The sequence below is a fragment of the Hetaerina americana genome, unplaced genomic scaffold (genome assembly GCF_022747635.1).
Source record: "Hetaerina americana unplaced genomic scaffold, ioHetAmer1.1.p SCAF_1, whole genome shotgun sequence".
NCBI lineage: Eukaryota > Metazoa > Arthropoda > Insecta > Odonata > Calopterygidae > Hetaerina > Hetaerina americana.
In genome coordinates, this window is record NW_027286069.1 from 36,900,649 (window position 1) to 36,916,454 (window position 15,806).

Genomic DNA, 15,806 nt, shown 5'->3' on the forward strand with positions numbered 1-15,806 from the left:
TTTCCCCCCACCCCATTAGATCTCAACCTATTACAGTAGGCCGACTTTTATGTGGGACTACAAATTCTCACTTGGACATGCGGGACCCGACCCCCTTTCCCCCTCCTCCCACACGACCCCCTCCCACCCCCACGACCAACCCCCACCCCCCACAAAAAAATGCGCTCTATCTCTGAAGGCGCGTGGATTTGGACTGGCTGCCGCCCCGGTACGTACGAGCGCGCGCCTTCTAAGACTACGGGCGACGGCGGCACAATTGATATGCAGACGCGGGCGTTTATCCGCCTACTCCGCGAGGAGACTTCGCGTGAAGAATGGCGCGCGAGATGAGATTACCCCGGGAAGAAAGGGTCATTCCGCGGAGGAGCCTTGAGATAGTTGCGCGGTGGGGCGGGGGTGTGGAACGAGAGGCAAAACTCCCGGCGCCCTCCCCCCCCCGAACCCCCGCGCCAAAAAACTTTCTTGCGGGGACCGGGCGTAATGGAGCTAAGACTCCCGCCTCACGCGATGTCCCCGATGGCCCGGGAGAGAAATCGCGAAAATTCTCCCCAGGCTCGACATCCCCCCCCCCCGTTCATCACTCGCGGACCTCGATCCCGAGCAGATTAGGCAGAAAGAATCCCAAACTTTCGCGTTCGGGAAACTTTCTAAATTTCCCGCCGGGCCGCGTTCATTTGTTTCACTCAAAATGGGAATCACACCCCTACAGTAATTGATTTCCGACACGCTGTCTCATCCTGTGGAGGACAAATTTATCCGAGAACGGAAGATATATTACGCAAGATTGGAAAGGAATACTCATTGAATTGTCCTAACATGACGAAATATTATGACAAACCTATTGTAAATGCATTTATCACGTGCGCTTACTCTCAGAACTTTTCTAACCATTTGACCAATTTACGGTCCAAACTTCTTATAGGCCGCTGTTTCCTTATTTAAACCCAAACTGAGTCATTATAGTCAAATACTTCCTTTTTATATCCAATGATTAGTACTATTACAACCAGAGTCGGACTTGCGGCGTTAATACAAATATTCCATCCGCGGTATTGCTATGGCTACCTACGAACTAAAATTCCTCGGTACCGAATTTAGTAATCACAGATAATTTGATCCAGTTCCATTGATTCGAGGTATTCGAGATTGTTCAGGAATCACTCCATGCTGGGTTCCTCAGAGAGAAATGAAGATATTAGCGTCGGCGTCCACCATCTCGTTGATAACGAGAACGTGTGCGCTTTATGAACACCCATAAACCCCCTTGGGTTACCTCCGTAAAGGATGCTACAGATGCAAAGGACTTCCTCCTCATTCCAAACGACATGTTTACCTTTCACCGTATCGGACGTGACAATGCTGCTCTGACTTTCTGCCACGAGTCATGACACACTTCCGGTTCATCTCCTCCGTCCGCATATTTCTGCAATATTTCGCTTCCCCGTACGCTTCGGCCATGGAGTCTTTTGGAAGCTTTCGTTTCGGGTCCATCTTCCACACGTCTTGCATCGTTATACGGGAACTGCGGGCGTGTCAGACGCCGCACCACTGATAGCAAACATTCGCATTCAAGCTAAGTGCACTTGATGCTTGACTGCGGACCCCTCTTAACAATCTCTAGCCGGGCATAATGCGCTCATTTGAACGCAGGAGTAGAGCCAGAGAACCCTGGGCATCGGACAATTTCCTTCCACGGCAATCGTGCGATCTAAAAAAGGGGGAAGAGCCAGCCGGAAAAGGCGTCTCTGTGCCGAATATGGACACAGGAAGACATTCGCGCACGTAAAGGGGTTAATGTGACGGTGAACGACTTACTAAATGGCCCATCCAGCGAACCTCGATAACGACGCTCGGAGGAAAAAGTGTTAATTTCTTGAGCGTAAGAAGAGTCGAAAACGCTCTGATGCGGGTGTGGTGTGTTCCTCGCCTCTCCGTTCACCTTCTCACGTATCCCCAAAGCATGACTTAACAAAACTTAACGTCAGCTATTTAAGTAAGCCGTCGTAACTCTAACACACTGCGGTAGGTGAATCCCTCCCTGGGTACCCAAAATATGTGCGACCTTCAGGTTTCAATATTTATCTCCGCATTCCCGGGGCCTTTTACAGATAGAGAGCCTAATTATAATTAAGGACCGTGTTCGATAGTGGCTACTGTAGGATACCCTCTATCTAGGTTGACAATCTTCGAACGTGGATGGCGGATAATTTCCCGTGGTATTCCTGTGCTACTCTATTTGCCGGGTGTAATTTTTTTTAATGTGGTCCACAGTTGATGGATGGGCCAATTAGAATTAACATCAGTTGACGGTGACTTTCGCAAGGTACACCTGCAGTGAGCTGATCGCCGCTCCCCCTGATCTGTGTAATTCCAAATCAGCCACGACCATCGATGCAGTCAGCAATGATCATTTCACAAAGTACCAAAAGGGGGAGATTAAAAAAAAGAGCACTACGTAGCGTAAGTGTGAAAAATTAAGTTGATCTCGCGTGAAATCCAACATTCAGCTGCAGATAAGATTTTAATTAGAGACCGAGCGCCAATTTGGAAAGACTGGGACTTCCAGTCATCGTTCACATAGAAGTGCTATCAGTCCTGATTAACGACGCAGTGTACGGATAAAAGCACTTTGTCACGCTAACCATTAAGTGTCCATCCATATATGCCGACATAGCTAAAGAATTTTGCGAATTCTCTTGAGAAGCGAATGACGTCATTTTCGACGTCTATTTTTTATCTTTTATTTATTCCATCCACAGTTTGTACATCTCCATTTAATTTCATTTGAAACATTATTGACTGCCTTAGCTGTAACGTACTTTATGAGAAAAAGAGAGAAATACGCCAAAGGGGAAATCTTCCCTCTTACCTTGCACATTCCGCTGACACATATCCATTCTTCGTTCTCCCTTCGGCAAGAAGTTCCGTCCACCGCCGTTTTGTTCAGGGTGGCGTAGAAACGGAATCCCACGGCGCGGCAGTTGAGTTCACACTTGTTGGGAGCTGCAGGGGTCACATGGAATGGAGAAATTCGAGTCTCAAGGAAAGGTTCATCACGTTTAGACGCATTAAATGATAAATCCGGATTATTGATATCATAAGACTAGCTAATTAAAAAGCCGAGAGCATGAATTGAAATCTGCTATAGCTAGTACATTCGAATGGACCATTGCACTATGTAATACCAGGAGAAGAAAACTTATTCCAAATAGTAAATATATTGCCATCGAGTTATTGTTTGTGCTTTACAAATAGAAAATTACATGTTTTATGGTTAATATCTTGAGTTCTTCATTGAATCTATGCATATCAAAACTTGTTTTTTTTATGCCTTCTAAGATAGCTATTCAATTAAAAGAATGTAAAATCATTATTCTATACTGAAATAAACTCAACTGCTTATATTTCTTCCAGAATCAGCGTAGAGATATTTACATTTAGCATTTAATCACATGGAGTTCCTCACATCTCCGTGCATTATATTTCTAGAATTAGTTTAATTAAAGAGCAGGTGGTTCCTAATTCAAAGTTAATACAAATTGAAAAAATTAATGTAACTTTTATGCTAAAATGCTCCTTTATTAGGTTTGAATCTTTTAAAAATATGCATACGATGATAATTGCAATTTTACTTCGTTATAACAGAAAATATTTCGAGCAGGATTAAAATATTAAGAGCAATTAATTTAGTAGCACAGAGAAATTGTAAATTTGGAAGGAGCACCATTGTTTTGATCACTGAAAGGCATAAATTAACTATTTGAAGGGGGATATATCAATGAAAATATTTCGTTTTATCATTTCTAACAAGAGGGCGTCTTTGGAATGGAGAGTTAGGAATTAATCAATATAAATGCGTGAGAGTGCCAAACACCACAGATGGGGTTCCTAAAAAAGGGTGGTACCATCAATCCAGAAAGTAGCTAACAATTTATCAATAAATAGTTTTAGCCCACATTATTCATGAGCAACATATTGCTAAACTCACAATGGTTAAAGTGAATTATGTGCAGTTCCAACCTATGTTCTCGTAAAATTATAGAGCCCTTAAATTAGAACTCTTATTGCGATGAGTTATTACTATTTTTAAAGAGGCAAACGAGTGTTAATTGCAATAAAATGCTTTCAAGTCATTCGGAAATTTTGTTCAAAAGATTAAAATAAACGGGGTGGGTACTCACCATCCAGGAAAGGTTCCCAGCGATAGAAACGTCCCATGAACATTCTTCCATTGAATTGTTCACACTGAACAGTTCTAAAATCCTTTGATCCCAAAGGGCATGACTGTAGGAAAAAGTAGAAATTATACATAAATTGATAAGAATTTTATACTGCTTCCTCGTACCAAATATTTAGATAATTTTTTCCAATTTTACAAAGTTATTTTTATGTTTTCAAAACTAACACTCTTTTAGGCATAATTTTCGAAGTTGTCTGAAACTCTTACATTGCCTAAAGCCAGCGCAGTATCAAGGGTCTTGCTGGCTCCATAGTGTTGGTGTTTACACATCCAGGTTCATTGAGTTTAATAGATTTTTTTGTTTGAATTCTTATTTCAAAGGTTTATCAACACTCATTTTTTCAGATTAATTTCACACCATGTTTGTGGCAATAAGCAACCATCAAGCCAATGATCAAGCCTCACATCCGCTCTATTAGATACGTCTTGGATGATGAGTTCATTATCAGTGAACCAACTGTGAAGAGCAAGTATTTATTTTTTAATTAATGCGCTTAATACAAGAGAAAACAAGCAAGGACCTATCACACTGGACTAAAGTAATAGTAATTGTACCTATTCATACGTGACATGTAAATTCAGCAGTTTTAATAAGAGGAGTGTATAAGTCATTATAAGGATTAAAACACTCATAGAATTTGATTCGTTTCATTCTTAACTGCTCTCAAATCAATGTCTTGGCAATATATCTTTGCCCCGATTTGCATTTTAGACAAACCTTCGTAGGACATCAACATGGCGGGCCGTAAAATCACGTAATTAATAGTAAAGGATTCTCCGTGTGCTCTTAGCGCTACGTCAAACGAGGGAGTTTAATTTCGGGTGCTAGCTACTCCCCCATTCACACCAGAGCAGCCCTTTTGAGGTGAAAATGAGGTGAGCGCCGCGAAATAAGGCGATGTGAGCAATACATAACAGCGTGGGAAGAGGGCGCCGCTTTGGCCGGGGAGAAGGGGGTGGAATTGACGGTGAATCGGCTCAGGAGGCCCAGATGCTCTGACCGAGATACGGTGCCCTTCCTTCCTTTACCGTCCGGTCGGGGTACATTCTCTCGCGTGTACCTACACGACCGGAGCGGGAACACGGGGCTGGACGAACCGATGAATGGAAGTCGGCCAGGAGGAGGAGACAGGACATCCCTGGGGAGAGAGGGCGAGTAGGGCGTGGCTAGACTCCGGAAGATGAAGAAGTGTGGAGGAAGGTTTGGATAGGTCGAGAGAAAGGAGAAGGCAAGGGCGAAAGGAAGAAATCACGGTAAGAGCGGCCGCCGAAACGAAATTTTAATTTCCCTCTGATAGGACGACCCTGCTTTTTTAAGCCAACCACCCCTTCCAACCCCCACGTCACACTCCGGCGTCGACCTCATTTCTTTCGCCCTCTTCTCGCTCCAACCGGCTTATCTCTTTCTACTTGGTATTGAGTTCTCACACCCACGTCGTTAATACCTCAGGCTAAGGTGGTGTGATATTCCTTTTCAAATATCATGAACAGAAATAAAAAGTGTTTTCCTCCCATTTTTCCACTGGGATGACTCAAATCTGTACTCTTTTCTAACGGGGGTAACTTGCTTTGGGAACTCCGAATCCATTGGAACCCCGAATCCATATGGTTTTGTCCTCCGTGATCCATTTAGTCCGCTTCAACACAGGCCAACGACTATAACGCCCAATGAATCTAATTATAGTTATAAATTGTTCATTTGAGTTTTTGAGTGCCCATGAATATCATTTCACAAGACATGTCTTACAAAGCTCTCCATAAAAATATGAATACCTTCCCTCAATAAAAAACCGTATTTTAGCCATCTGTCATACCATTTAAAATTCCTATCTTTTTTTCCCTATTCGCTGGAAGGATAACCAATAACTATTTCTAGCTGAATTGATACTCCCTAAAAACAATGCCTTCAGTACCACTTAATATCTCTCCCACTTTTTCTGGTTTCTTCGACCTTCCCCAAATAACTTCCTCTCTACCATAGCCTTACCTAAAACACATTCCCAAGCTTTCCTCCCTTCAGCTTATTTTCTCCATTTAACGGTGTCCAATCTTTTCCGCGACGCTACTTATAAATGCTAAATTCGATTAAAAACACGTAATTTTTGTTATAAAAATAACCAAAATAACTAAAATATACGCTCTGATTGAAGAACTAATTAGCGCTATGCTCCGTACAAAAATATATTTTCTTGACGCTCTCTTCCTTTTTAAAAAAGCTTACATTTCTAAATTTGGCCCATTAAATACCGTAACATCCCTCTCCCCCCCCCCCACAAGGCATCTACAAAAGGTATCCAAAAATAGGAATGTTTAGTGCAGCCTATCCCAATTATGAGAAATGCATTTGAATGCTTTGCATTCTTTCCCAATTTTGCATTCATAGGTGTCATAGAGCCAAGAGGTTGGATGAATTATATCTCCAGGTTTGGTATGCAAGTCCTATGAAGATACATTAAGTTCTAAAATTTAATAATTAGGGGGAGTGTAGCAGTCATCGTTCCACCAAGTTACGACTCAACCGTAAAAAAAAACAATATTAACTATAAGCATGACCTTTGTGCTAATTATGAATTGATTTGTTTAATGTATGAACCTTATGAAGCTAAAACCAATACGAACACAAGAGCTTCCTAAGGAAACATATGCAATTTCAGACAAAGATACAGAATTAAATTCCTAAGCTTTCAATGATTAATTACTTTACCAACTTTAAGATCACCAGTCTTAGAAAACTCTAAGAGATAAATCACTCTAATGAAACTTATTATTATTGAGAAAACAAGCATTAATAGTAATGAGGTGCCTAGTAATAGTAATCGCGTACATTATTTCATCGTGCAACTTCGAATTATAGTTGAATAATTATTGCAGAGCACTTATTCTAACAGGAAAGATAGTCTCTTAAGAGTGGATTCACTTCGATTTTATTCCTTCAAAAGCCAAAAACCTCACCAAAATGCATGTAAAATTCAAAATCAGTAAAAAAATGAAAACGATTGGGTCCATAATGTCATCTGCAAGTTGTTGACGGGGGATCTACGAGTCTGAATATTCCTCTCTTACCTGTTGTTTCAACTGCACGCGGGACGAAGAGATAGGTATGCTTGGGATGGGCATATGTGCTACATTAAGAGCATAACTAATCGCCGTAAACTACATGCATCGCGAAACAATACCCCTTCCTCCAGCTGAATGACAGAATGACGAGATGCTGATGGGGGAAGGCACGACCCGAGGGGGGAGAACTCGTAAAAGACCCGTCCTCCGCTCCCATCCCACTGCCTTTTCCCGAACAAAAGAAAGACCGAAAAGGCTCTTGGATCGATCGGTGGATGTCGCCTCTCTCTTCCACACTCACCTGACACCTAGACTCACTCCGGAATTTACGTACACCCAGAATGTGGCGCGCTAGATTCCCCACCCGACCGAACGTCAGCATCCTCCTCCCCCTCCTCCAGGGCGAGGTGGCCCTTCCTCCCCTCGCCACTTTCAACCAGCCTCAGGAAGATTTATTTCCCAAGGCGACACCCGAAGCATTTCCCAGCATTTGGCTCTATTCCAAGGGGAGAGAGAGAGAGAGAGCTTTCCTCCACTTCCACCCCAGAAGAGGAACACACGCCGTTATAAGCCTTTTAAGGGTGCTGCGGGTCGGGCAATGTGTTGGAGAGGGGAATAGGGAAGGAGCGAAGTGAGGTGAAGAGCGTCGAAGAGGCTGCGCAATAAAAATGGGGGCTAGTTAATTTACCCGAGGGCGGACGGAATCAAATTGAGGAGGTTGAAGAAAGAAAGATGAGATGCATTCACGCCCCCGCGCGCGCTACTCGTAGCTTCTCTTCCCGTATCAGCTCAGAAATATGTTTCTGTCCAGCGATGCAAGATAAGAAGAAATATTCATCGATTTCCAGAAAATATGCTGATTTTTCAACAACAATTAAATATATTGTTATTTTTGCTAAAGGTTAAGCAAAAATATTACACTAAATAGGGAAAGGAACTGGCACCCCTACCCTGATTCGTAAATTTTACACGCCACTCGCTGGACTGCAAGATTTTCTTGAGATTCAAGAAATGAGAAAATCAACATATAGAAGTGGTAGGTATCACCAGGGTTTTTATTTGGGATAGGTATGACCAGTGACACTCTCAACGGTACCCGGAAACTCTTCATTCGACTTATATACCCCTAGATTGTAGGCTCTTTCACTTGAGTTAAGATTATCCTAAGTATACATGTATAAAAAGTGAAAAACGGTGAAAATATTTTCCTGGCGTGTGCGTGAAGTGCTGTATTCAGAACGTCGGTTAAGTGTGCGCATGATCGCAAATCGTATTGGCATTGATAAGATGACAGTGCACATCATTTCCACTGATAATTTGGCGAGGCGAAAGGTCTGTGCTGAACTCGTCCCGAAGGTCTTGACGGACGACTGGCCACACCTGACCCAAGTCAACCGACTACCTAACGAAAAATGACATCGCGATTATTCCCCTACCCCCTTACAGTCTCGGCTTGAAAGCAGCAGACTATTTCCTATTCCCAAAAGTAAAACACTCCCTCAAAGGGCACCACCATGGGACTCCAAGTGTCGTCAAAGAAGCTTGTTTGCACGGATACCCTTATGGACCTTCCGGAATCCGTCGACCAGGGAGCCTTCGAATCTTGCAAAAGCCGCTGGAAAAAGTGTGTCGGCGCTCAAGGGATGTAATTTCAGGTATGGTAGCAATATCTGAAATTTGTCCATTTTTCCGAAACTTTTTCCTATGCTTTTTATACAAACCATGGTTGGTGGTTGGTTTAAGGCATGGTTTTTTCAAACAATTTAGGCGGATTGCGGAAGGCCCTTAAGGGTACCCGAGCAAGCTTCTTTGATAAATTTCAGATATTGCCACAATGCTTGAAAGTTCCACTTTTGGGAATAGGAAATAGTCTGCTGGTTTCAACTCAAGACTGTATAGGGGGTTAGCGAATCGTCGTGATGTCATTTTTCGTTAGGTAGTCGGTTGATTTGGATCAGGTGTGGCTGGTCGTCCGTCAAGACCTTCGGGATGAGTTTAGCGCAGATCTATCGCATTGCCAAATTTTCAGCGAAAATGGTGTGCACTGCCATCATAACAATGCCAATACGATCTGCGATCATGCGCACACCTAACCGACGGTCTGAATACAGCACTTCACGCACACGTCAGAAAAAAATGGTTACCGTTGCTTTTTACAAATACCTTAAAAGTATCCAAAAGCAGGACATAAACCTGCCTTGAAGCCGTAGATATAAAATAATTCTCAGAGAGCTCCTAAGCAGTAATTCCGGAACGGGATAAATATTTTGGAGGGATGCTAAAATGAAAGTGAAGAGTTTCTTGCAATATAACTACGAATCTTTTTTCTGTTCATTCCGACGAAACTGTAGACAAATATTCAAGATACTACTTTTCGATGATGACGGCGATGAAAATTCGTTGGATTTTATTGCCAATACAAACGTAATTTTGTGCAAGGAAAAGATGAAGCAGCCCTTAGAATCGTATGATACCACCATAATAAACGCATAAGAAAATTAAATGACAGCCGGGATGGCAATAATGAAATATTTATTGGAGTAGAGAATTTAATAAACAGATGGAAAGCGTATTTGAATCATTTACATATATCACGGAAGGCAGTAGTCGTAGTTATTAAGGGAGGCGACCGACAGGAGAGGTCATTTGCGCCAGAAGGGTTATGTGGGTAATTTTGTAGGGGTAGAATGCTTAGCGAGTGGAGGAGGGATGGAGAGAAACTCGACGTCGGCATTACCCTTCTCTTAACGAAAGGCACCAAGGGGTCAACAGTTCAACGTCCCATCCGATGGACGGTGCACTCACTTGAAGTGTTCTCGACATAGCACCTTAAGTAGTGTGACGTTGTGCTTGGCGCAGCGTCACTTGCCCAGTTCGAATACGCGCGCCCCTCTCGCGAGCCGTAGAACGGCGGGGCGCTATCTGTGGGCGCCGACAATGTATGGAAGAAAAAAAGAGAAGAGCGGGGCGCGCCGCGCGCGGAGAGTGCCGGCCAACACGTGGTAAGGAGAGTTCGTTGTGAGATGTCCGAGAGAGAAGGTCGTGTGCTATCATCGTCGAGTCAACGACAGCCTGCGAACACCGGGGGTGTGCGTGCCAGCAACCGACCTCGCCGTGTGGGCCCCCCGCAGGCCCCGACCGGAACATCGGGAGCCAGCAGTCGACAGCGAGGCGGCCATCTTCGGCTGCAGCCGAGCGGCCACCCAACATCGTGGCCCAGCAGGCGTCGGCACCGCGCGTCATGTTTGCTTGGGAGCGCCCACACCTTTTCTTGTGATAATAAATAGTTCTTGTGAAGTTTAATCGTCGTAGTCCATTTTTATGCGCCTCCTAGCGTCCCTCGTGATTTCAGCTGAAGAGCCGCTGCCCACCCCGGGGCACATAAAAGGTGAGCGAGCCCTCCCCTGGGACGAGGAGTGTGATGGGCCAGGTGACAGCCAGCGGCGTGACTCTGCGGCTAGCCATGCGGCTAGCCTGGCGCCCTCAAAACAAGTAGAGTCGCGGCCTCCCTTGTCTCGCGGTATCGGGGAAAATTTATCTATAAATTAAATACCGCGTCACAAATGGCGCCCAACGTGGGGCAGCCTTTCTATTGTTGTGCGAGAAAAGTGACAATTATATTTCGAGAGTGCGCATGAGGCGCGAGTGTAAAATGGCGTCGCGTCGGCCTTGACGAGGCAACAATGGGGTGAAGGAGAGCGAGCGGAGTGATACCGGCATGGTGTGCAAAGCGTGTGTGTGAGCGGGAACGATGCGTGATTAACATCGCGCGAGCGCCAGTTATTACGTACAGCTCTTTCGCGAGCGGTATACAATTTTTCTATTTGATTTATAAATTAGTCCTTTTTTTCTTTCGCTATACATTTTCATGAAATTAAAAAAATTTAAAATTCTTTGTGAGGGAAGCGGTAAATAAAAGAGGTTATAATTTCTACTCAATCTTTTGTACTTGAATGTGGTTTGTGCGGTTGCTTTGAGTGGTTGCTTGGCGTTGAGGGTGGGACGAAAGCTGTGAACATTCCCGAGGCGACTTGTTTCCAGTTAAGTTGCGGAGGGACGATCGGTTTCTAAGATTAACTACTATTATTGGCTTGAGGGAAGCTCCGTGCGTAGCCACGTATCCCCAGAGTGGCAGAGGATCCTTTGAAAAGAGGAAGTGGAGTTTGTAATTTTTGAATTTTGAGGTTAGGTTATGCTTTTAATATAGAATACTGATTTATTCTACCCTATTTGTTATAATAACTGTAGAATAGGGAAATAGCTTTAGATTCGGATCAAATATTTGCAGTAAGCGTATTTTAGGTTAGGTGGGGCAAATCCTTTAATTATTCAATAGGTTAAGAATTTTTTTTTCCTAATTTACAATGGAGGGTGACACTGGATTTTTGGCGATATATCAGAGAGATATGAGGGCACTGCTACGGCATTCAGCGGTAAAGGCAGAATTTGAAATAATTAAGCAAATGAGTGAAGAAGAGGTGGAAAATGAGTTGTCAAGTAAAGGACACTCCTTGGTAGGGCCACTCTTAGTGCGCAAAGAGCGATTATTGCGGGCTAAGCTTCTTTTGGCACAACCACGGTTAGTGACACCATGGTCAAAGAATTGGACGAGGATGTGCAGCCTGACGATGTAACCCTCTCAGGAGCTTTATACGCCTTAAACTGGGACGAAGACCTAGATGCAGGGCGGAAAATGAAACGAGCATGCAGTAAGGGGCATAAAAAGAAGCACATCGAGACGGAGAAAGTTGCCGCAAGCGACGGAGAAATTAATGAGGAACTGAACCCTATTCGGACCATTACAGCAAACGCAGCGGGGGGCCCTCAGCCCAAACTGCCGCTGATGGACTCATATGATTTTCCGCCGCTGGGGGAAAGGAAAGAAGCTTCAGATTTGACCAGAGAAAAGGAAAAACTGCGCATTCTGCCTTCGGAAGCGAAATCAAATCAGAAAGAGATACCAGTACAGAGCGACCGCAACTCTGAGGAAATAAAGGAGTTGCGGAGTCATTTGCAACAGCAGAACGAGATGATCAACAACCTAACGGATGGAATTAGCCGAATTTTACAAAAATTGGGCAGTGAGAAGAACGATAAGGAAGTGAACTTGAGAAAGGGTTCCAAGAAAAAGTATCGGAGGGAAATAACATCCACTTCGTCATCTTCTTCAGAGTCGGAGGTAACGAGCGGGTCGTTATCTACTGACAGCAGTGATGACTCGGACGATGCATCAGGGGACGATGGACATAGACAGAGCATCAGCTATGAGTTAGGAAGGGCCATAACGAGACCTACGTGGTCTAGGCCTTCACAGGCGAGAGACCAGGGACCGGGCTTTGACGGAGCTTGTTATTCCTGCGGAGAGTCGGGACATAGGGCAAATGCGTGCCCGAGAGTCCAGTGTTTCAGCTGTGGCGCAAGAGGGCATATCAGTGTCAATTGCCCCAGTCGACCTGGAAGGACACAAGAAAAGTGCCAACTTTGCGGCAAGGTCGGCTTATTGGCAATTAATTGCCCTAATTGCAAACACCTGTTTACTCGGCAGGAAAACGGACAAGCGGGGAGTCGCCTAGCCCAAGCGGCTTCCCCACAAACCAATCCGTCGAACATAAATCGGCTGAATTAGATTTAGATAATCACAGGAATAAGTCGATTAGGTTAGGAAATGGTGATTCGATTTTGGAAAAGCCGAGTTGGACAGCCAAATTCTGCGAACCAAATTCGATCAAGGGAGATGTAAATAGTGGAATAAAGGATTGTATAGGGAAAGGAAGGGAGATAAACTCAGATGGGCCAGATGAAACATCTGCTCCTAGGTCGAGTTGGACAGCCAACATCCACCACCCATCTGAGGCGTTGGCAAAGATCAAGGATGAAGAAATCTACAGATCGAGGTGGACAGCCAACCTCTATCGATCTGGCCAATGCAATGGAGCTATCAGGAAAAGCTATCCAGCTGAGCAGTCGAGACGGACGGCCGACCTCCACTGCAAAGCTGATATTTGCTGTTCATGCGTTGATTTCGCCGAGCCGAGCGGGTCAGCCCGTCTCCGCCCACCAAATCAACCGCATATGGGGCAGAAGGCGCATTGGTCGACGGAGTCAGCTCCGCTCTGCCAATCCGTTAGGTCGGAAAAAAGCGAAAGGGTCAAGTCTTTGGTAGGATCGAACAGGCCTGCCTGTCTCCAGCCGCCAAAGCAAGCAGAGAGTGAGAGAATGAGTGAGAGGCCTCAGAGCATCTCGTCGGTGCCACAAAGCCCGCCGAGACATGCGTGGAATGTAGATTCTGCCCAGTCGCTTCACGCGGGCCGGAAATCAGAACAGGAGAGCGATTATGAGAATTTACCTCAAGTACTGTTCACTCTGGATCGGTTTTGTTCCGACAAAGGGACGGGCCGGAATGAGTCGAGTGAGAGTGTGATATACCCTGTAACCATTGAGGACAAACCTGATAGGCTGTGTCCGGTTCAGGGAGGGGGAGTCGGCGTGGAGTCCACGCCTAGAGTGAGTTTAGCGAGTGTGACGGCAGAGAATAGAGACCAAGTCTCAGTCCTGATCGGGGGAAAAGAGTACATTGCGCTCTATGACCCCGGGGCTCAAGTGACCATAGTAGGTCTCGAGGTGGTGCATCGTCGAAGTAAAATCCATGATTTGCATGATGCACTATCTTGTATGTACGAGCAACTTTCTGGCGAAGAGAAGATCGCTGAAATTACGGAAGTAAAGGATGAGGACTACCAACGCAGAGTCGAGGAAGTCAGCAAATATCCGGAGAGGTATAAAATTGGAAGGTCGAAGCGGGCCACTTGTATCGTTACAAGTACGATGAGCTGCTCGATCCAATCGCTGATTGTGAAGAGGGCTGGAAACTCGTGCTTCCAAAAGAATGTCGAGAGCGGGTCATAAGGGATGCCCATTGTGAACCTTCATTGGGCCACCTCGGAGTGGAAAAGACGTTCGATCGAGTCGTACGAGATTACTATTGGAGAGGGGCCTATCACGACATTCACAACTTTGTGAGGCAATGTCAGGACTGTCAACAGTTCAAAACGTCGCAGCAAGCGCCTCAGGGACTATTGGGTAAAAGAACGGTAGAGAGACCATGGAGCGTCGTAGCAGCAGATCTCATGGAGTTTCCGCTTAGCAAAGCCAAGAACAAGTACTTAATAATCTTTCAGGACTTATTTTCAAGATGGGTGGAGCTAAAGGCGGTCAGAGCTGCTACAGGGGCCAACGTGGTTAAAGCACTTGAGGAGCTTGTCCTATTTCGCTGGGGAACGCCGGAGTACCTCGTGACAGATAATGGAAAAGAGTTTGATAACAAATGCGTAAGAGTAGCATTGGCAGAGTCTGGAATAACGCATACAACAACGCCTCCATACCATGCTCAGGCAAACCCAGTGGAAAGATCCAATCAAACACCGAAGACGGCCATCGCGATGTTTGTAGAAAAAGACCATAGAGACTGGGATCAGCATTTACACGAACTAAGGCATGCAGTCAACACCGCGAAGCAGGCCTCGACTAAGATCTCGCCAGCCTACTTGAACTTCGGAAGGCATCCACTGCCAGTGAAGAGTTTGCGGCGCGAGCTTGAGAAGGGGGAAGGCATAGAGAGCAGATTGGATCCACAAGCGTGGAAAAAGAGGGCCGATAGGTTAGGCTTATTACGAGATTTAGTAGCCGAGAATATAGAGAAAGCTCAGAAAAAACAGGCGCGAGCGTATAATAAGGGTAGAAGAAACATCGAATTTAATGTAGGAGACCTAGTAATGCGTAGGACCCACCATCTGTCCAGTGGGATTGATAGGTTTTCAGCCAAGCTAGCCCCTAAATTTGAAGGACCGATCGCGATACTAAAAAAACTGTCTCCAACAGTCTATATAGTAGAAACGCGTTCCAATAAGCAAAACGCGAAAGTAGATATTGGTGACTTGAAACGATATATAGCACCAAGATCCACTCGTCAAAGTGGTGAGTTCTCCGAGCGCCAAGCCCACGGAGCACACTCTCAAAAAAATTCCTTATGAATTTTGGTATTATGCAATAGGTCAGCATTGTGTGTTTGCCTCATGTTATCTTGTCTGTGTGTCAAAGTGAGCGATTTATTTTTCAATGATGTGAAAATCTCTGTCGGACATTATTGTTGTTATGGCACATAGCCCTTGAATTGTGGTGAATGAAAGTTTGCAAACGAGGTGTGATGTGTTTGAGCTGAGGACGTACTGCCTTTTATAGAGTGAATTATCTGAGCGAGTGATGCTTTTGTTGAAATTTTGTGAGAAATTCCCTTGGAATGTATGAAAGATTCATGCCAAAAGTTTGTTCATACCAAATGTATTACTTGATGTTCATAGAGAATGTGGTTAAAATTAGAAAAAGTTGTGCTATCCATTTTCTATCCAATAGCTGAAGACAGAATCTCAAAACTGAGTGAAATACTGGTAGAAATCTGTGAAATTGTTGTTATTATATTGTGTTCATAGGTTTCAGTTGCAGGCTCGTTTGT

The 15,806-nt window shown here is 44.6% G+C and overlaps 1 protein-coding gene across 1 annotated transcript in view; it reads right to left on the reverse strand.

The window, feature by feature from the left end:
* Positions 1-1,636: 1,636 nt before the first annotated feature.
* LOC139697408 (papilin-like) overlaps positions 1,637-15,806 on the reverse strand; it is a 170,202-nt gene continuing 156,032 nt past the window's right edge. Inside the window, exons 4-6 of the mRNA XM_071596097.1 lie at positions 4,182-4,284; positions 2,870-3,003; positions 1,637-1,708 (exon numbers count right to left, since the gene is read on the reverse strand). Of these exons, the coding sequence (XP_071452198.1) occupies positions 1,637-1,708; positions 2,870-3,003; positions 4,182-4,284 (309 nt within the window). The remainder of the gene's footprint in view (positions 1,709-2,869; positions 3,004-4,181; positions 4,285-15,806) is intronic.